Source organism: Octodon degus, unplaced genomic scaffold, assembly GCF_000260255.1.
Source record: "Octodon degus isolate 3935 unplaced genomic scaffold, OctDeg1.0 scaffold00153, whole genome shotgun sequence".
Taxonomy (NCBI): domain Eukaryota; kingdom Metazoa; phylum Chordata; class Mammalia; order Rodentia; family Octodontidae; genus Octodon; species Octodon degus.
In genome coordinates this window covers 3,434,583-3,450,253 of record NW_004524729.1, presented here as the reverse complement: position 1 = coordinate 3,450,253, position 15,671 = coordinate 3,434,583, and the positions used below count along the sequence as shown (strand labels likewise).

Here is a 15,671-nt window from a genome sequence, read left to right as displayed (position 1 = left end):
AAGACAAGGCCCCAGATGGCACAACGGAAGCGCCAGCCCGCCCTCTGCTGACAGCGGACGCCGAGAGGCATGATGCTGGCGAGAGGGGAGGGCACAACCCCCACTCGGGCGGCCCAAAGGCTTGGCACTGGGCTGGGCCCCGCCTTGGCCATTTGCCCTTTCTGCAGCACCTCCCCGCCCTGTAACTTGGCCATTACCCGCCTGCTGAGCAATCGGTGTCTTTCCCAGAAAGAGAACGAGGGGCTCGTAGCAGCTGCAGCAGGAAAGGCTGAAGGGCTGCCCTGCTTGCTGGAAGAGTGCAAACTGGCTTCCAGCGTCTTGGTTTCAATGATAAGTGGAGCCGACAAGTGCATAAAACATGCGCCAACAATCAGGACACACTGCCGCGGTGCTGTGTGAATGAGCATCTTCCTCCAGACGCCCGGGCCCCCAGAGTCCCACTTAGACAGGAGGCTGCCACTTCCGCACGTCCCCGGGGGTCAGGCAGCCCTGCAGCCAGCACACCCCGCAGCTTGCACACCAGCAGCAAACCGCCCCAGCTGTAACTCATCATTAACAGAACACACAGACAAAAGAGTGCCTGTTTGCACGCCTGAAACCGCACACTGCTGCAAGTCACAGATGGTCCTCCAAACCTGTCTTTAAAAATAATAAGCTCCCTCCTGGTGCCGTAAAGTGTAAATGCCAGAAAGATGTGCCGCCTCGGCAGCTGAGCACCTTCAGAACTGACATGGGGTGGGTGGGGAGGGCGCTGCCAGAGCCTGGGCGGAACTGCTCCGCTCTTTCAAATCAGCCCATGGTGGAAAAAGACAGCTTTGCTTCTTGTGCCCTGGGCTGCAAAGGTTTCAGAAATCTGTGATTCTTCATGAGTTCTTTAAAATACACTGCCATCAAATCCCGGAAGCATCTCTTGGTGCTGGACACAGATTTGCCCAAGCTGGAGGTGGAAACACACGTGTTCAAAACCCATTGTTCGGAAGAAAGTCTGAGCACCATCTCAGCGTGCAGCTCAGGTGGCCCCGACAGAAGGCAACGGCTCCTCCAAGCCAGGTGTGAGCGTGTGTGTGTGTGTGTGTGTGTGTGTGCGTGTGGGCTGGGGCTGGGAGCACCCCCATGACAGTCTCAACACCTATGAAATTCTCTGCTGCTTTCCCCTATTTTTGCTGCCATCTCCTGAAGAAAGGAACTCAGAGCACACGGCCATCTGCACACCTGGGCAGGTGTGTGAGTGCTGTGTGTTCCGGACCTGTAGCAGGACGCTGGGCACAGGAGGTGCAGGTGTTATGGCCCATGGGTTCCCCCGCTTTGCTCCATTTTGGCCAGGCTGCTAGGGGAGAGCACCCACGCTGGCTGTGCATGACCTCCTTACCCGAAGGATGCCTGTGACAGTGTCCCCTGCACACAGCTGCTGCGAGGACAGAGAGAAAGGGGTAGGCAGCCCTGCAAGGTACTCAGATACAGCCACCTGCTATAGCTCAAGTCCTGGCTCCAGGGGACTTACTGAGACCCTGGCACCCTGCTCCTGAACAGTTCTTGCTGGGGGTGGAGGTCAGGAGAGGGCCAGAGCTAGCTACCAGGGACTGTAGGGCTCCTTCGTGAGCCACCTCTGGTGACAGTTGCCTGACAGAAAATGAGCCCCTGGAGTCCTTAGGAGTATCCTCCACTGTGCACAGGGAGAGGGCACAGGCGCCTCTGTCAGAAGGGTGTGCACCCTCTTGTTCAGACAGATGCGGGCCCAACCACCCGCTTAGGTCCACCACTGCTCATGGGATGTCGGCAGCCTGAACGACAATGAGATAACTGAGGTCAGGGAACCCTCAGGTGTGGGGAAAAGCTGTGCAGGGGCTGAGGCTCAGGGAGCACCGAGGGCAGTGGTAGCTCGGGCTGGAAGGAGTATCTGAGAGGGACCTGGTGAGAGGCCACATGGAAGAGGACATGACAGCACTCACCTGCAGCCTCCAGACCGGAAAGGGCACTACTCTTGTTGGTGGAGAACAGAAGGCTCAGATGCAAGGTAGAGCCCAAGGCTTCACAGCAAAGTCAGACCTGCCGTCAGCTGCCAGGCGGCCTGGTGCCTTCGAAACGAACTTGAACTTAAAACATGAGCTCATCCTCTGTGGCCCCCAACCAGGAAGGGCCCTGAATAGACAGCAGGGCTGTAGGAAGGGAGACCCAAGGACACCTGGTCATCCAGAGGTGGGGGCCGTCCACACCAATGCAGTGCAGACCACCTCTCTCCAAAGCCCCACCTGGTACTCCTGTTCTCCCCAAGAAACTCTTGGCCACAGTGCCTGGTCTGGCCTGCTCCCCACAGACCAGGACAGTTGCAGACGCAGCAGAGAAAAGCCAAGTTTGAGCCTGCTAGGACCCAGGCTGAGAAAGGCAGGCACATACTCCAGCGCTGCTGCCTTCATGCCTGGTGTGGCAGTGAGGGCCCAACCCGGCTAGACCCAGGCTCAGTGCACCACCTGAGCCAGAGCCGAGACGTGGGCAGGGTGACACCCATATTGGGGCTGCCACCTTACCTCCGCCCCGGGGCCCTACCTGGGGCAAGACTTGACAGCCTCTTGCCAGGGTCTCCCTGCCTCCTGGAAGCCCAGCCAGTCTTTCCCCCCTTTGGGGTTCCCTCTGTACTCCCCACATGCCCAGCTACACCTCTCCCCTGCCAACCTCAGCTCCCACCTTTGCACGACAGACCACTGTGGAATGTCACATGGGTAAGTATTTAATCGGATGCATCATCAAAATTCTTCTTTATGGCAGTGCATGGGGTCAAAGTAGTGCTGTGATCATGCCGGGCAAAGGCGCTGCCCCTGAACTACTCCCAAGCCCAGAGGTCCTAATCCACTCTCTGACTCGGGCACGAGGATGTATACTGCCACAGCCACTATCCAGGCCTGCCGCCTCTTCTCCAACTATCCACGAGGCCTCCCCCTGACTCCTTCCTCCCAGGAGCTCACCATGCAGATAAACAAGTCCAGGAAAGGAGCAAGAGAACTGTGGTAACCCTGGGGTAGCCCTCCCCCGCCCCCGCCACCAGTATAGGGAGGACCCTCAGAGGTCACCATCCTTTCCCCCAAAAAACAGTAAGGAGGAAGATCACAGGTCTGGTCACCAGCTGCTCCAGACTGAGAGCTACGGCAAGGCCTTGGTTGTAAGACCTGCCCCACGAGACCCCACAACTGCACACGCACCCTGTGGGCTGCACCTGGCAGGCACCGTCCTGCTGGAGGTCTCCAAGAGACTCTCAGGGCCCTGGATGAGCCCTGTACGTGCAGCCATTAGCCTGCTCCTTCAACGCACCTCCTCAGCAATCTCCCAGGTGCCTGCCGCTGGCCCCACTACTTGACTTCAATCAGCAGCAAAGCTCCTTTCTTCTGTTATCACATCAGTGAGGGGGAAATGAACGCCTCGGACTCCACGGGACTGCAGAGGAACTGGAGCTGCACCGCCAGCATAGCAATGAGCTGCACTGGCCAGGCTCTTGGCAGGCGCATGAGTGGATTCAAGCAGGTAGGTATGTGGGGTAGAAATAACCAGCCAGGACACACGGGCAGAGCAGCGACGGGCTGCGCGAGCAGTAGGTGACAGGGAGGAGGCAGCGATGGAACTGAGTCCTCTGCATCTGGAGAGGTGCGACAGAGGATATGGGCCCCGGGCCGGGCTGCTCACAGTCAGTCACCTTGGCCAGCACGCGGCAGAGAGCACCTGTGTCTGACATGCCATGCACGACCACTTCAAAAGCGAGTGCCTGGGGCACTCTGCTGTGCTCCTGGACAGCGCCCCTCTCCTGGGCAGCGTGGGCTCCCGGCCCCACTGTCTCCGCTCTTCCTCGTGGGACAGAATCCGCAGCACTGCTGCTGCTTAGCCCAGGAGCTCAGGCCATGCCCCAGGCACCAGCCCCTCCGAGTTGCGAGCACCCAGGACACAGCAGGGCCGAGTGGAATCGCAGCTTCCTCCTCTGCAGTGAGGTGGGGAGTGACCAACGAGTCCCACAGAATCAGGACAGGGTCCTTTCCACCAAGTGGGCTGCAAGAGACAACTGGCAAACATCCAAGGCCTGGGCCTGGTGAACAGGATGCTGTGGGCAGCACATGTGACACAGGAAAGGGTCATATAATGACAGGACAATAACAAGCTGCCTGAAAACTCATCTTAAGAAGAGGAGGCCAGGAGCCCACTGATCAGGGCCACGTAGTCTCCAGGGGCAAATCCCAGCCCTAAGACAACTTGCAGGAGGCCATGGGGTCCTGCAGGGGCCTGGCCCACGCCAAGGATGCACAGGACAGAGGAGACCACGGTTGGTGTCTGCTCCGATGTCACCTGCTGGGGAGCAGCTGCTCAGCAGCACTCGCACATCTGTGCCTGGTCAGCAGGCGGAGAGCTTGGGGACAAATGCACTGGAGCTACCGGGTGGGGCTACTCCTCAGATACAGCAGGGAGGCATGGCAGACAAGCTGTGATGAGGAGGGCATGCGGGCTGGCACGCGGACATTGCCCTGGTCAGGAAACAATGTGGGGTAGCATGCCAGATCGCACCTGGTAGGAAGAGCATGTAGGGTCACTGGCCCGACCTCCAGCCACTCTATCGCTTAGTGTTTCCCACTGGGCTCATGTGTTGGAAATGAATGCAAAATGCCCTCAACAAATGTTCCAAACACCCAGGCCCACTGCAGACGGGGCTCCCTTGTGACACCTGCCACTCTCCAGTGAGCCACAGGAACAGCGGCCTAGGATCCCTGACACAGCACTCTCAGCCACCAGAGTGCCCTGGGAAGGTCAGCTCTGCCTCACCCTGCTGGCTGACATCCAGTGGCCAGGGGGTGTTCTCCAGCCTCTAGCTTCTCCAACATCCTCGTACAGTGAAACCAAAGAGCACACTGACTCAGAAGTCAGGCAGGGAGACCCGCAGGGGCGTCTGTCACCAAGCACAAATTTATCGGAACCCACTGTCAGCGCGAGCCCGCAGCTGCCACGGGCCCAGGGAGCGCCGCTCCCCCCGGAGATGCGGAGCACTGATGTCCAGGCTTCCCGGCAGCTAGGAGGCTAAGGCCTGGGAGTTGCAACGCTCACGCAGATGGGAAACCAACGGCTAGCCCAGGCGCTGTTCTAATGTCACAAAGCCCAGCCACCATGGCCCTGGGAAGGCACCCATGCATCCACGTGGCAGGGCTGCAGGAGTCACACAGGGCGCCATCACAGTGCTGGTTGCATTCTCTTGCCATTAACAAAAGGTCATGGAAAATTGGACTGGAAGCCTTGAGAACACTCCCCACACCAGGGACATGCGAGGCCAAGCTCCTGAAAGCAATTCGGAGGTTAATTTTTCCTGCTGAGTTTCTTTCAGCGCACATAAGATGGTGGCAATTAGCGGGCTACACTGGACCTTGGGAGAGGTCTATAAATCAGGGGCTGTGCAGACAGCAGGCGCCCTGGGGGGCCACCACGCCCACAGGCCAGGAGCAGCAGCCTTCCCACCCCGTGCTGGGCTCCCCACAGCAGCACTACTTCCTAGCAACAGCAGCCCCCAGAGCCTGGCACAGCACTCATGGCCACAGGAGGGCCCCATCAGCCCTGCCTCACACTGGTGACGATACTCAGTGGCCAGGGTCTGCTCTCCAGCCTCAAGCTTCTCCAGTACCCTCTTTCACACTGACTTGCAAGTCAAGCAGGGAAGCCCGCTGGGGTTTGCTGAAGCCTGTCAGATGACCCACTTGCTCTGCACAGGGTACTGGCAGAGACGCGGAGAGTCAAGGAGATGGCGGAGGTGTGGGGGGAGCCAGGGAACAGAGCATCTCAGGGCACCCCAGAGAGAAGGCTAGCACTCCAGGGAAGGAGGGAGCCCTGGTTCTGGCACTGCTAAATGTTTTAGAGCTTCTGTCCACCTAGCCTTCCTCAAGCAGCCCGTGGCCCTCCAGACCACGCTGCCCTCTGCCCTTGACTCCCTGCAGCCACGGAGCACTGTCTCTACAGGAGGCAGAGAGACGGGCTGTGCTGGCTACACCACCCTGTTCTGCAGACACAATGAGTCCTGACCGCCCAGGCTCTCGCAGCAGCATGTGTGATAGAAGGGACATCGAGAGGGCCAATTCTGAGTACCAACTGAGGGCACTTAGCCTCTAATCAATGCACAGTAAGATAGGTCTACGCGCACCATCGCAGGCAGGGGCCACCCTTCCTCGAAGCACCCAGGCACTGGGTCCCAGAGGAGCCACCAGGCAGTGATGGCCATAGAGCTGGGATGGCTTGGGCTACATGGGGCACCCAAGGCGCAGCTGGGAACCTGCTGCGGCATCTACTTGTGATGACTCTGTCCCATAGGACTGAAGGATCCACCCTTTCACTGAGAACAGGTCTGGGAACACTAGCTTCTTCCCTGATCACTCCCCAAGAGGAAGTGAAGCCAAAGGCCTGGGCGAGGCAGCTGGAGCCCCAGGAGGGGTCAGCTCCCCACCTTGGTAAGGCTCCCTGCGGGCAGCAGGTGAAGTGGCTGGTCCAGCTTGCAGCAGACCATCCTCAAGAGGCCGGCAGACAGCCATGAAGTCAATGAGAGGAAGAAACACCCAAGAACTGCCCTGCCGACAGCAGCCTTGCAGAGCGAACATTTAAACTACTGAAAAAAAAACTCTTTAATCTCTCCTTAGAAAATGTCATTACCATTAAGTTTAACTTCAGAATTAACTAAGCATTCTTGTCTACTTTGAAGCCGGCACAAAGAAATTTATTCCAACTGGTCACCCACTATCGATTCCAAGGTGTCACACCACTCCTTTGAGCGACACTGCTGGAGGGCACTGCATGTCTGGGAAACAAGGAGCCCTTTGCTCTCCGCCCTGATCAACTCCTCCGAGGGAAGTCCAGGTAAAGACTCCAGATGACTGACAGGGACACATGGGACAGCCGCGCCCTCACTGCGCTTCCCTGCACAATCCAAATGCCTGTTTCCAGGCAACTGCGGTTTACAGTCTCTCACCAAATAACTTTCAGGAACAAAACTGTCATCTGGTACAAACTTAAAAACCAGAGACTGTTGTTTTGGGATCTGCAATGTCCCCTGGGTCCAAGTGCTGAAGCACCAGACCTTGGTGCTGCTGGGAGCAGTTGAAACTACACGATCTTGTGCAACAACCTCAAGTCAGGGATAGGGGCAGCAGGACCCCAGCAGCTTCCTCCTCCTCTCTCTTCCACTTCTCAGCTGAGAGATGAGGACTTTTGTTCCCCCAGCCCTCCCACCACCCTGTGCTGCCTCACCACAGGCCCCCCAAAGCTCTGGGCCACCCAGCTCCTCCAAAATAAACCCCTCCACGTTACACGCTGACCGCCTCGGGTGTTTGTTACAGCAACGGAAATCTAACAAAGAGGCCACAGTGTGCCAGCTGCTCATCTTGCTGAAGGGTGGCTGCAGATTGCGTGTGCGAAGTGAGTTCTCAAGTTGGGCCAGGCTAGCACTGGATGACAGCTGACCGGGTCCCAACCCACACCTGGACAGTCACTCTTCCTGGGGCACATCTGGCATGGACCTCAGGCCCTTACACACTTGGGCCTTGCAGGGGTGAGCCAGGGATGCAAAGGGAAGCAGCCATCTCCTCCTAGTGCGAAGTGCCCAGTGAGCTCTCCCAGAGCCCAAGGGGAATGGAAGGAATGCAAAGGATGGACTGCTTAGAGGAGGATGCTCTGATGTGCTCTGTGCCCCTCTAGGTCCCCAGGACTCTGGCCCCAGGCCACTTCTGAGGTGGCAGATTTCCCTCTGCGGCTCCACCCCACAGATACCATGCAACAGCAAGCCAGCCCTGCTGCAGACTCCATTCGAACTCTCGCCCGGCTGACAGTAATGTATGCCTGCTTCCCGTAGGCGGGAAGGCATGAAGAGCATACACTCTCAAATCTTAATGGGCTTATGAAAAAGGACGTTATGCAGAGATCTGCTTCTCTGGGTTCAGCGGATTAACCCAATCCATCGGTCTCAATGCCACCCAATTCACAGAATCAGCACTGGGGTGCCCCGGAAGGCTCCGAAGAGCCAAGATGTCACCAGGGTGCAGTTGGTAGAGGGTCCCACAGGGCTCCGCGCAGAGCCCATCTCTGCCCTGGCACCCAAATGCCCAAAGCAGCCTCACACAGAGCAGGCTGTGCCCACCCTGTGACCAGATCTTGGGAGCCTTCCCAGTATGTTCTGGGCACAAGTCCCCTGCACTCTGACACCCACCTTGATGCACCTTCTGCCAGCCTTGCTCAGCCTCTGCTCAGCCACTGAAGTGTCCCTCAAGAAGCCACCTTGAGTTCCTGAGCAGATGAGGATCCCCTGCCTGGTCCTGGACCTCACATATAGCTGTCACTGTCACATGTCCCCTCCAGGCCAGGCTTCCATCAAGCTCCCCCAGCCAGGTGACTCCTAAGACTGCGCAGTAAATTCAGGTCTCAGCAGCTCTGCACAGAGCAGGGGCTCATGCCACAGGCCGAGGGGAGGCGGACGTGTGGATGCACAGGTGTCACCCACAGGCACACTCCCACAAACTCGGGGAAAAGGGAACACAGCTGACTCGCATGTCCTTGTGACATCAATGCTCCTGCGTGGCCTGACACTGATGAGTCCGACTCTGTGTTCAAAGTGATTTGAGGGCAGACACCCAGGTGCCATCTCAAGCTCCACCCACCCCAAAGTCATCTGAAAGCACACACATGTACACTGCGCTCCCTGATGGTAGGGCCACACAGCTCCCTAGCACAGAGCTTTCCCTCCCCAGCACCCTGTCCGCCTCACCTGAACCTTTACTCCCTCCACTGCCCCAAGGGAGTCCCAGCCAGGCCCAACTGCCCTTGGGATACCCCCACTCGGGGTCCAGCAAGACCCTCCAGGCCCCCCTCTCCAGGCTGAGGTCCCCTCTGAATGCTACTTACCCACCCGTGACATGTGGCAGCTACAATAATCATTTCCTGCTGTGCTGACTATACCCACTGTGGGCTCAGCAACAATGACTCCCCATGCCGGGGGCGGGGGAGGGGGCTGCAGCTCAGGGGCTCAGGCTGCAATCAAGGTGGCAGACAGGGCATGGGGGTATGGTCAGCTCAAGGCTGTACCCACATAGCTGAGGGTGACCTCGGGTCCCCAGTGGCTAGCAGCTGGGAACCCCTACTTCCCCATTGCCCACATGGATCCCATTCAGGGCCAACGCCACTTCAGTGCCCATTTCCCTGACAAACAAGCAGTCCTGGGAGACTGCCACTGCACCTCAGGATGAGAATAAATGACCACCTGGATTGGCGCTAGGCTCCCTCCCTAGGACATGAGTCCTTCAAGCACAGGGCCCCCCTCTTTTCTGGGGCTGCACCCCAGGGCCAAGGGCAGGGCCAGACCCATGACAGCAACCAGGATGGAGCTCTTTCCTGAGAGCCCCCCGGGTTCTCCCCCTACACTGCCTCTCAGCAAAAACAGTCAGATGGTCACAGGATGTGCGCTGCTAGTGCAGACCCTCCCAGCAGTGACTAATAGGCACCCCAGGAAGTTGGGGGCAGCACATAGCTGGCATGCAACAGGGCCTGACCTGACTCTTGCTTGCTCCTGGCTGACAGTGCCAGGTGATACAGAGCTAAGGGCTGTGTCTCAAAAATGGCACACCAATACCTATACCTGGCCCATGGAGTTCAGCAGGAATCTGACCAGACAGCCCTCCCCCACACATAGGCCCATGTCAACCTCTCCCTGGGACACAGGCTGCAGGACACCATGAACCCAGGTCCCTTTGTCCCCTCCCACCCCCACCCCCAAGGGTACTCTGACCAGAGCCAAAGAGGTATGGACTAAAGGAGCCAGGCCAGGCTCCAGCCCGCTCCTCCATGCACTGCCAAGGACAGCCGAGAGGCCTGAACCCCATCCTTGTGGCCATTTAGAGAGCCAATGTGCCCCATGAAGGCAGAGACAGAAACATGGTGGCATTAAAGGGAGGAAAGTCCTGGGCAAGGCACACTGGCTAAGACTCCCAGTTGCACCCTCAACCACCTGGCCTGAGCCCAGGTCGCATACGGGACAGTCCCAGCTACAGCGGGCGAGGCCCTCGACCTCAGGCCTGGGCTCTTTGTGAGAAGGCTGAGTGGCCTCAGGACCATGCTTGTCTACGCAGCCTGCAGCTGCTTTCATGCTGGCATAGCAGGGCAGCCGTGTGAAGCCCACACGGCCCTCCCTAGCCGGCAGAGAAAGCCTCCGCCAGCCTTTGTTTCCTGCACTTGCATCCTGCCCCAACAACACTCCTTGGAGGTGGAGGAGCCTTGGGAAATGTGACCTGCCCCAGGACCCACAGGCGGAACCCTGCCAGCTCAGGTCACTGCCACCACCCGAGATGCAGTGGGAAAGCAAGACTCCCTGGGCCTTATAGGGACTATCCAGATAAATCCCGTCCTTAGAGGATCCAAATCCTCTGGGCCACGGCACAGGTGACAAGGAGCTCACAGCAGCCAAAGGTCCAACAATTCCTCGCCCCTCCAGTAACCTGTGTGGCTCAGAGTGTAGGACTCACCCAGCAGCAGCGGTGCTCTGGGCCTAGGGGACAGCGGCCCTGCCAGAGGCAGCAGAGAAGGACCAGACTCCATGCCCAGGGAGCCAGGCTGCATATCTTCCCAACAGGCTGCACCAGAGCACTTTGGGGTCCAAGCAGCACTAGTGTCGCCATTAAAATGCAAGCAGCCTCCTGGAAGTCACTAAAAAGGAGCTTATCAAATGTCTCCAGCCAGATGAAGTCACCTTGCAGTGCTCGTCGGGCAAAAGAAAATTGTTCTTAGAAAGACTCATCGGCCCCAGGAAGGTAAAGCCTCAGAGGGTTTCCCTCTCTTGCACCAGCCGTCCTGTGCCCATCCTCAAGGGCGTGGTGGTGAGCCCTCTCAGGTAACACAGCCTGGCCCCCGCCCAGCAGGTCATCGGCCCTGAAGGAGGTCCTGCCTGCCAGGCCTCCAGAGCTTGAGTGCAGCCGGGACACCGCAGGGGACATGTGTGGGACCCTGGCTGCTGCGGAGGCAGGCCCCGGAGCTTAGAGCAGGTAGAGTGGGAGCCCGAGTCCAGGGCAAAGCTCTAAGTTCACATGGTGTCACCAAATGAAAGCCTTGTCCGTGGGGTTTCCCACGGAGACAACCACAGGGACCTGAGGGCAGGACGCCGAGCCTAGGAGCTTTAAGCAGACAGTGGGGAGAGTGCCTGCATCTGGTCCCCACCTGGCGGGGGCCCCTAGAGTCTGGAGCTCCTCAAAAGAGCCCCCAAGCTGCCTTCCTGACTTCACAAAGTCACCCTAAGCCTATATGGGGGAAAGAAGGGGTAGGTGGCTGCACTTTGAGAGAAGCCCCCACATCCCAGTGATCAGCACCATGCCAGGGATCAGTACAGGGACAGCAGCCACACCGAGGAGCTCCTGCTGCCAACAAACTCTGTCCTCACAAATTCAGAAGCCCAGGTAAAGTACTCCAGGTACTCCTGGGTATTCACCCGGCTCACTCAGCTGCCCACCAACTGCCAAGAAGGGGGAGCCCAGCTGCTGTGGCAGTGGGAGCCCCGCCTTGCCATGCCCCAGCCCCCATGCCGGAAGGCAGCCTGGCAGGTTCGCACAGTCGCCTCAAGCCATGCCCTTTGCTCGGTCCTCCACTCAGGGCTCTGCCTCGCTCCCCACACAGGCCCCCTACAGCACCTGCTACAACCACATCACCCACACTGAGGCATGTGCGTTCTGCCTCATGCAGGCTGGCACTGGAAGGACAGCCCTTCTCCGTCCTGCGTCTTGGGCATGCAGCCCTAGGTCACCAGTACACAGCAGGCATTCTACATGCATCCTCTGGGCAGCATGTTCGCATCGGCGGGACAAGGCCGCTGGGCAGAGGCAGAGGCAGAGGCAGAGGCAGCTCCTAGGCCCACGTCTCCACCAGCTATACCCAGGGCTGCACTGCTGGCCAGGCCCCGCTGGTCGGCTCCTCAGAGCTCAGCTACGGAGCTCTTGCTTTACTCCCTGGCTCTGACCTTCAAACTAACAGCTGACTTCTGAATTAACCAAAGAACAAGAGAAATGTGCCAATCAATACCCTGCTCCTCTGCCCAAGGTCGGTGCTGATCCTGCTGGGTGGAGAAGGAAGTCACCCCCACTAGGAGCACCCGTGACGACGAAGCCCCACGCACACCTCCTCCCTTGATAGGCAGTGGGGCTCTACCCACTGCTTACAAGGACACTTGCTTTCACCACAGCCACCTGGCCTAAGACAGAGCAACAAAAGCCCTGCGGCTGACCGTGGAAAACACTAGGGGAGCAGTACTGGGTGTACCGGAAGGGCCCTGCTCCCAGGCGGCAGGCTCACGGAGCATCTGTCCTGGACGAGGGCTGCTCCTTGACCTGAGGAAACAGTGGCACTCCAGCAGAGCCTCTGTGCAGCTGCGGTCCAGGGACCACCACGGCCACCCAGCCCAAGGCTGTCCCCGTCCAATGGGGTTCTCCCACACAGGCAGAAGAAGTGGCCCCGAGCCAGCACCTGGGAGCTGGGCACAGTGAGGACAGGGCAGACTGGGCCAGGTGAGCCTGCACCAACAGAGCTCACCTGCAGCACTGACAGCACACAGCGATGTCCCGCCCAGCCAGACCCTCCTCTCGGACCCAGAGGAGCACGCGCAGCTCTGACCACACTACTCGGGCTCAGCGCGGCACAGCTGCTCGACCCCAAGCACCCTGCATCTGTTCCTGTCGATCCCACACGCACTCTGCTCCACTCCCTTGAGGCCAAGAACCAGCCTGCAGGCAAGAGGGTACGAATCATGGCAAAGAAAACCTGACAGCAGGGCCCAACTGAAGTGGGAGGACAACACCTGGGAGAAAGGCCCCCGGGGACCCAAGATGCCTTCCCATGCGGCAATGGTCACGGAGGGGCTCAAGCGAAGCTGGCACCCATGTTCCATGGAGGTCCTCGGAGGTAACTCTGCTGCCAGACTCTCCTGGGAGCTGGGACCACTGCACCGGCGCCACTCCTGTGTGGACCCCGCAAAGCCCCAGGGCCAACATCCCAGTAACACACTTCATTCAGCTATCTAGCCCGTGCTCGGGACAGGGTAAGCAAGGGCTTAACATCCTCTGTGGACACATGCCGTAAGGGGTTAAAAACCTACTGAAGCCTGTAATGGCCCAGCTAATAAACACCCCAGTTTAGGGGAGAGTAATCACCCGACTGCTATCCTACAATTACTATGCATTTCATGGCCAAAAGATGCGATACGATTTCATGGTTACTTGGCCCTGTAAAACAGAAATACCCCCAATTTTTAAGATATGAAAAGGCTTACGACCAGGGTACTTTCGTTCATGAAGGAGACCATGGGACAAAGGAGTCAATTCATGACAAAAATTAATTTCAGGGAAATTAACTCCATAAAGAGGCCACGACTATACTCAAAGCTTAAATTCCCCGTAGGAGTTTCAGGGAAGCGGCGCGGCCAATGGACGAGCCAACTGGTCTTCAGCTCCTCCAAGTGTGATTGGCTTAATGCCTCATTTATCCACAATGGGGACGGCATTACAAGAACTTGCGTTTGGTGAGTTCTTGAATAACCTACCAATCACAGACATGGAAGGCATTTGCAATTTACAGGATATTAAGTTTTTTTTCCTGCGATCCTACAGCCTGCCGATCAATGGCACTAGACTGACGGCCACCATAACCAAATAGCCCCAGGTAAGACCTTATGTCGTAGCTAATGACACTGGGCACAAATTCAACAGCTGCCAAGCACAAAGACAGGCGAAGCCCACTGAGCGGTAATCACTTCTGTGAGCAACATTAGACAGGACAAGTGGCAAAACATCTAAACACAAAACTCAGAGCCACAAAACACCCATGGCCACCATGGGCACAGGACCAGCAGAAAGGGTCAGGAGCAAAGCTCTGGGCTACTGCCTGAGATGCCCCTCAGACAACAGAATAAAAGACTGCAGCCTGGCAGTACCCTGTCCTCTGTAGGGTTTACGTCATCCTAGCCCCCGGCCCTCAGGGAAGGTGTACCAGGAGGACTGCACAGGATCAGCTGCCCTAATGTCTCCTGCCTCCCACATCCCTCTTCATAGATGCACAAAACCCAGCACTGGAGCATGGCCCGGCACACGGGACTCACACTGCCTTACACAAGGCCTGGAGCTCGGAGCCCACACCTGGCTCCCAGCACCGCCTCCCAGGCAGCACCCTTGCAGAGCCTGAAGCCCAGGCCTGACTGTGCTCCTGCTGGGCGGGGAACGCCGCCTCTCCATGTGCGAGGAGCTGAGCACTGCAGGGGTCTGACTCCGACCCCAGGCAACGTGTCCACTGCTCGAAAGCAAGGACGAAAGCTGGCACCTAAAGCCCACAGCACGGCCCAGCTTCTACGCAAATCTTGCACAAAGTGAAAAGACGTGCGAACAAGCAACACATACTAGAGGGAACAGAGGTGGTTTGTTCCGGAAAACTCAATCTCCTCAAGGGATGAATTTCATCAAGACTGGTGGAAGGTAGAACATCTCATAATTCACTGCATCCACCTGCAACGTCTCAGGTCATTTCGTAACTCAGAACACAGACAGTGTGTGAGGCCTGAGCGTGAGGTTAGGGCACAAGGAGCCCAAACGCGTGGAGCTCCAAGCATTCCTCACCCTACTCCTCGGACTGGGCTCGGATGGAAACCGCTGGTGAGCAATGGGGACACAGTCGCCACCCAGACAGGTGAGATTCAGAGGCAAAGAGAACGACATCAAGTCCCTTTCCCTGGCCTCCACATGGTCAGGTGACAAGGAGACCAAACACAGACTTGCAAAGGACCATGTCTGAACTGAGAGGATACTTTGAAGGTGAAATCAAATGCAGACAGTGGCAGAGCAGACATCGCCAGGAGGGCCTGGGGTGGGAGAGGACAGGGCTCATCTGCAGGGGTACGGGGAGGCCGCACCCCACTGCTGAGCAGTGCTCACCTGGTAGGTGTCCCACAGGCGGACGGTACAGCGCAGCGGCAGCTCCCGCATGAGCAGGTTGTTCATCCAGCGGAAGGCAAACTGCAGGTAGCGCACCTCGTGCTGGTCCAGGTGCTGGTGGACAGGTTCTGCATGGAGCAAACACAGCCGCGGTGTCAGGGAACCTCTAGCACCCAGGGCACCAGGTCACTTGTCCCCGAGCCTCTGTGCCCCCCTCAGAACCCCACCTCGTCACCGGCACAGCCAAGGGGAGAAAACCAATCCTCTTACTGAAGACTTCGGAGTTCACTCCCATTTAAGGGAATGAGCAATGGGGAAGACAGTAATCAGGACAGGTGGGCAATGGGTTAGAACTCTGGGGACCCTAAAGATTGCTGGCCCAGCACAGCCAGGTGTCGCTGACATCGCTCCCAGAAGCTTGAGCCCACCTTGGTCCATGGTCTCTCTTCTCGCCAGGCCACAATGGGTAACTCTTAAGGTCTACATCTAAGATCCCCAGTTCTACCTCAGCCTCCTCTGCTGAGCTGTGCACACCTGCAGAGCCCAGAGGTGCCCAGGTCCCCACACTCCTACAAGCACTTCCAGGGGCTCGGGTTGCGGCAGCCAGGTGTCACCCAACCCCAGCCTTCTGCCTGTGCAGGGCCAGGAAGGATGGGTGCCATCTCATAAAAATAAGCCAGTAGGTCTTAGTTGCTGCAGGCCACTGATCTGGATGTGGTTTTC

At 58.0% G+C, this 15,671-nt stretch overlaps 1 protein-coding gene across 1 annotated transcript in view; it reads right to left on the bottom strand.

Moving 5' to 3' along the window:
• Positions 1-15,671, bottom strand: part of Tbc1d22a (TBC1 domain family member 22A) — a 343,764-nt gene that overhangs the window by 102,124 nt on the left and 225,969 nt on the right. The window contains exon 14 of the mRNA XM_023702532.1: positions 14,949-15,076. Coding sequence (XP_023558300.1) covers positions 14,949-15,076 — 128 coding nt within the window. The remainder of the gene's footprint in view (positions 1-14,948; positions 15,077-15,671) is intronic.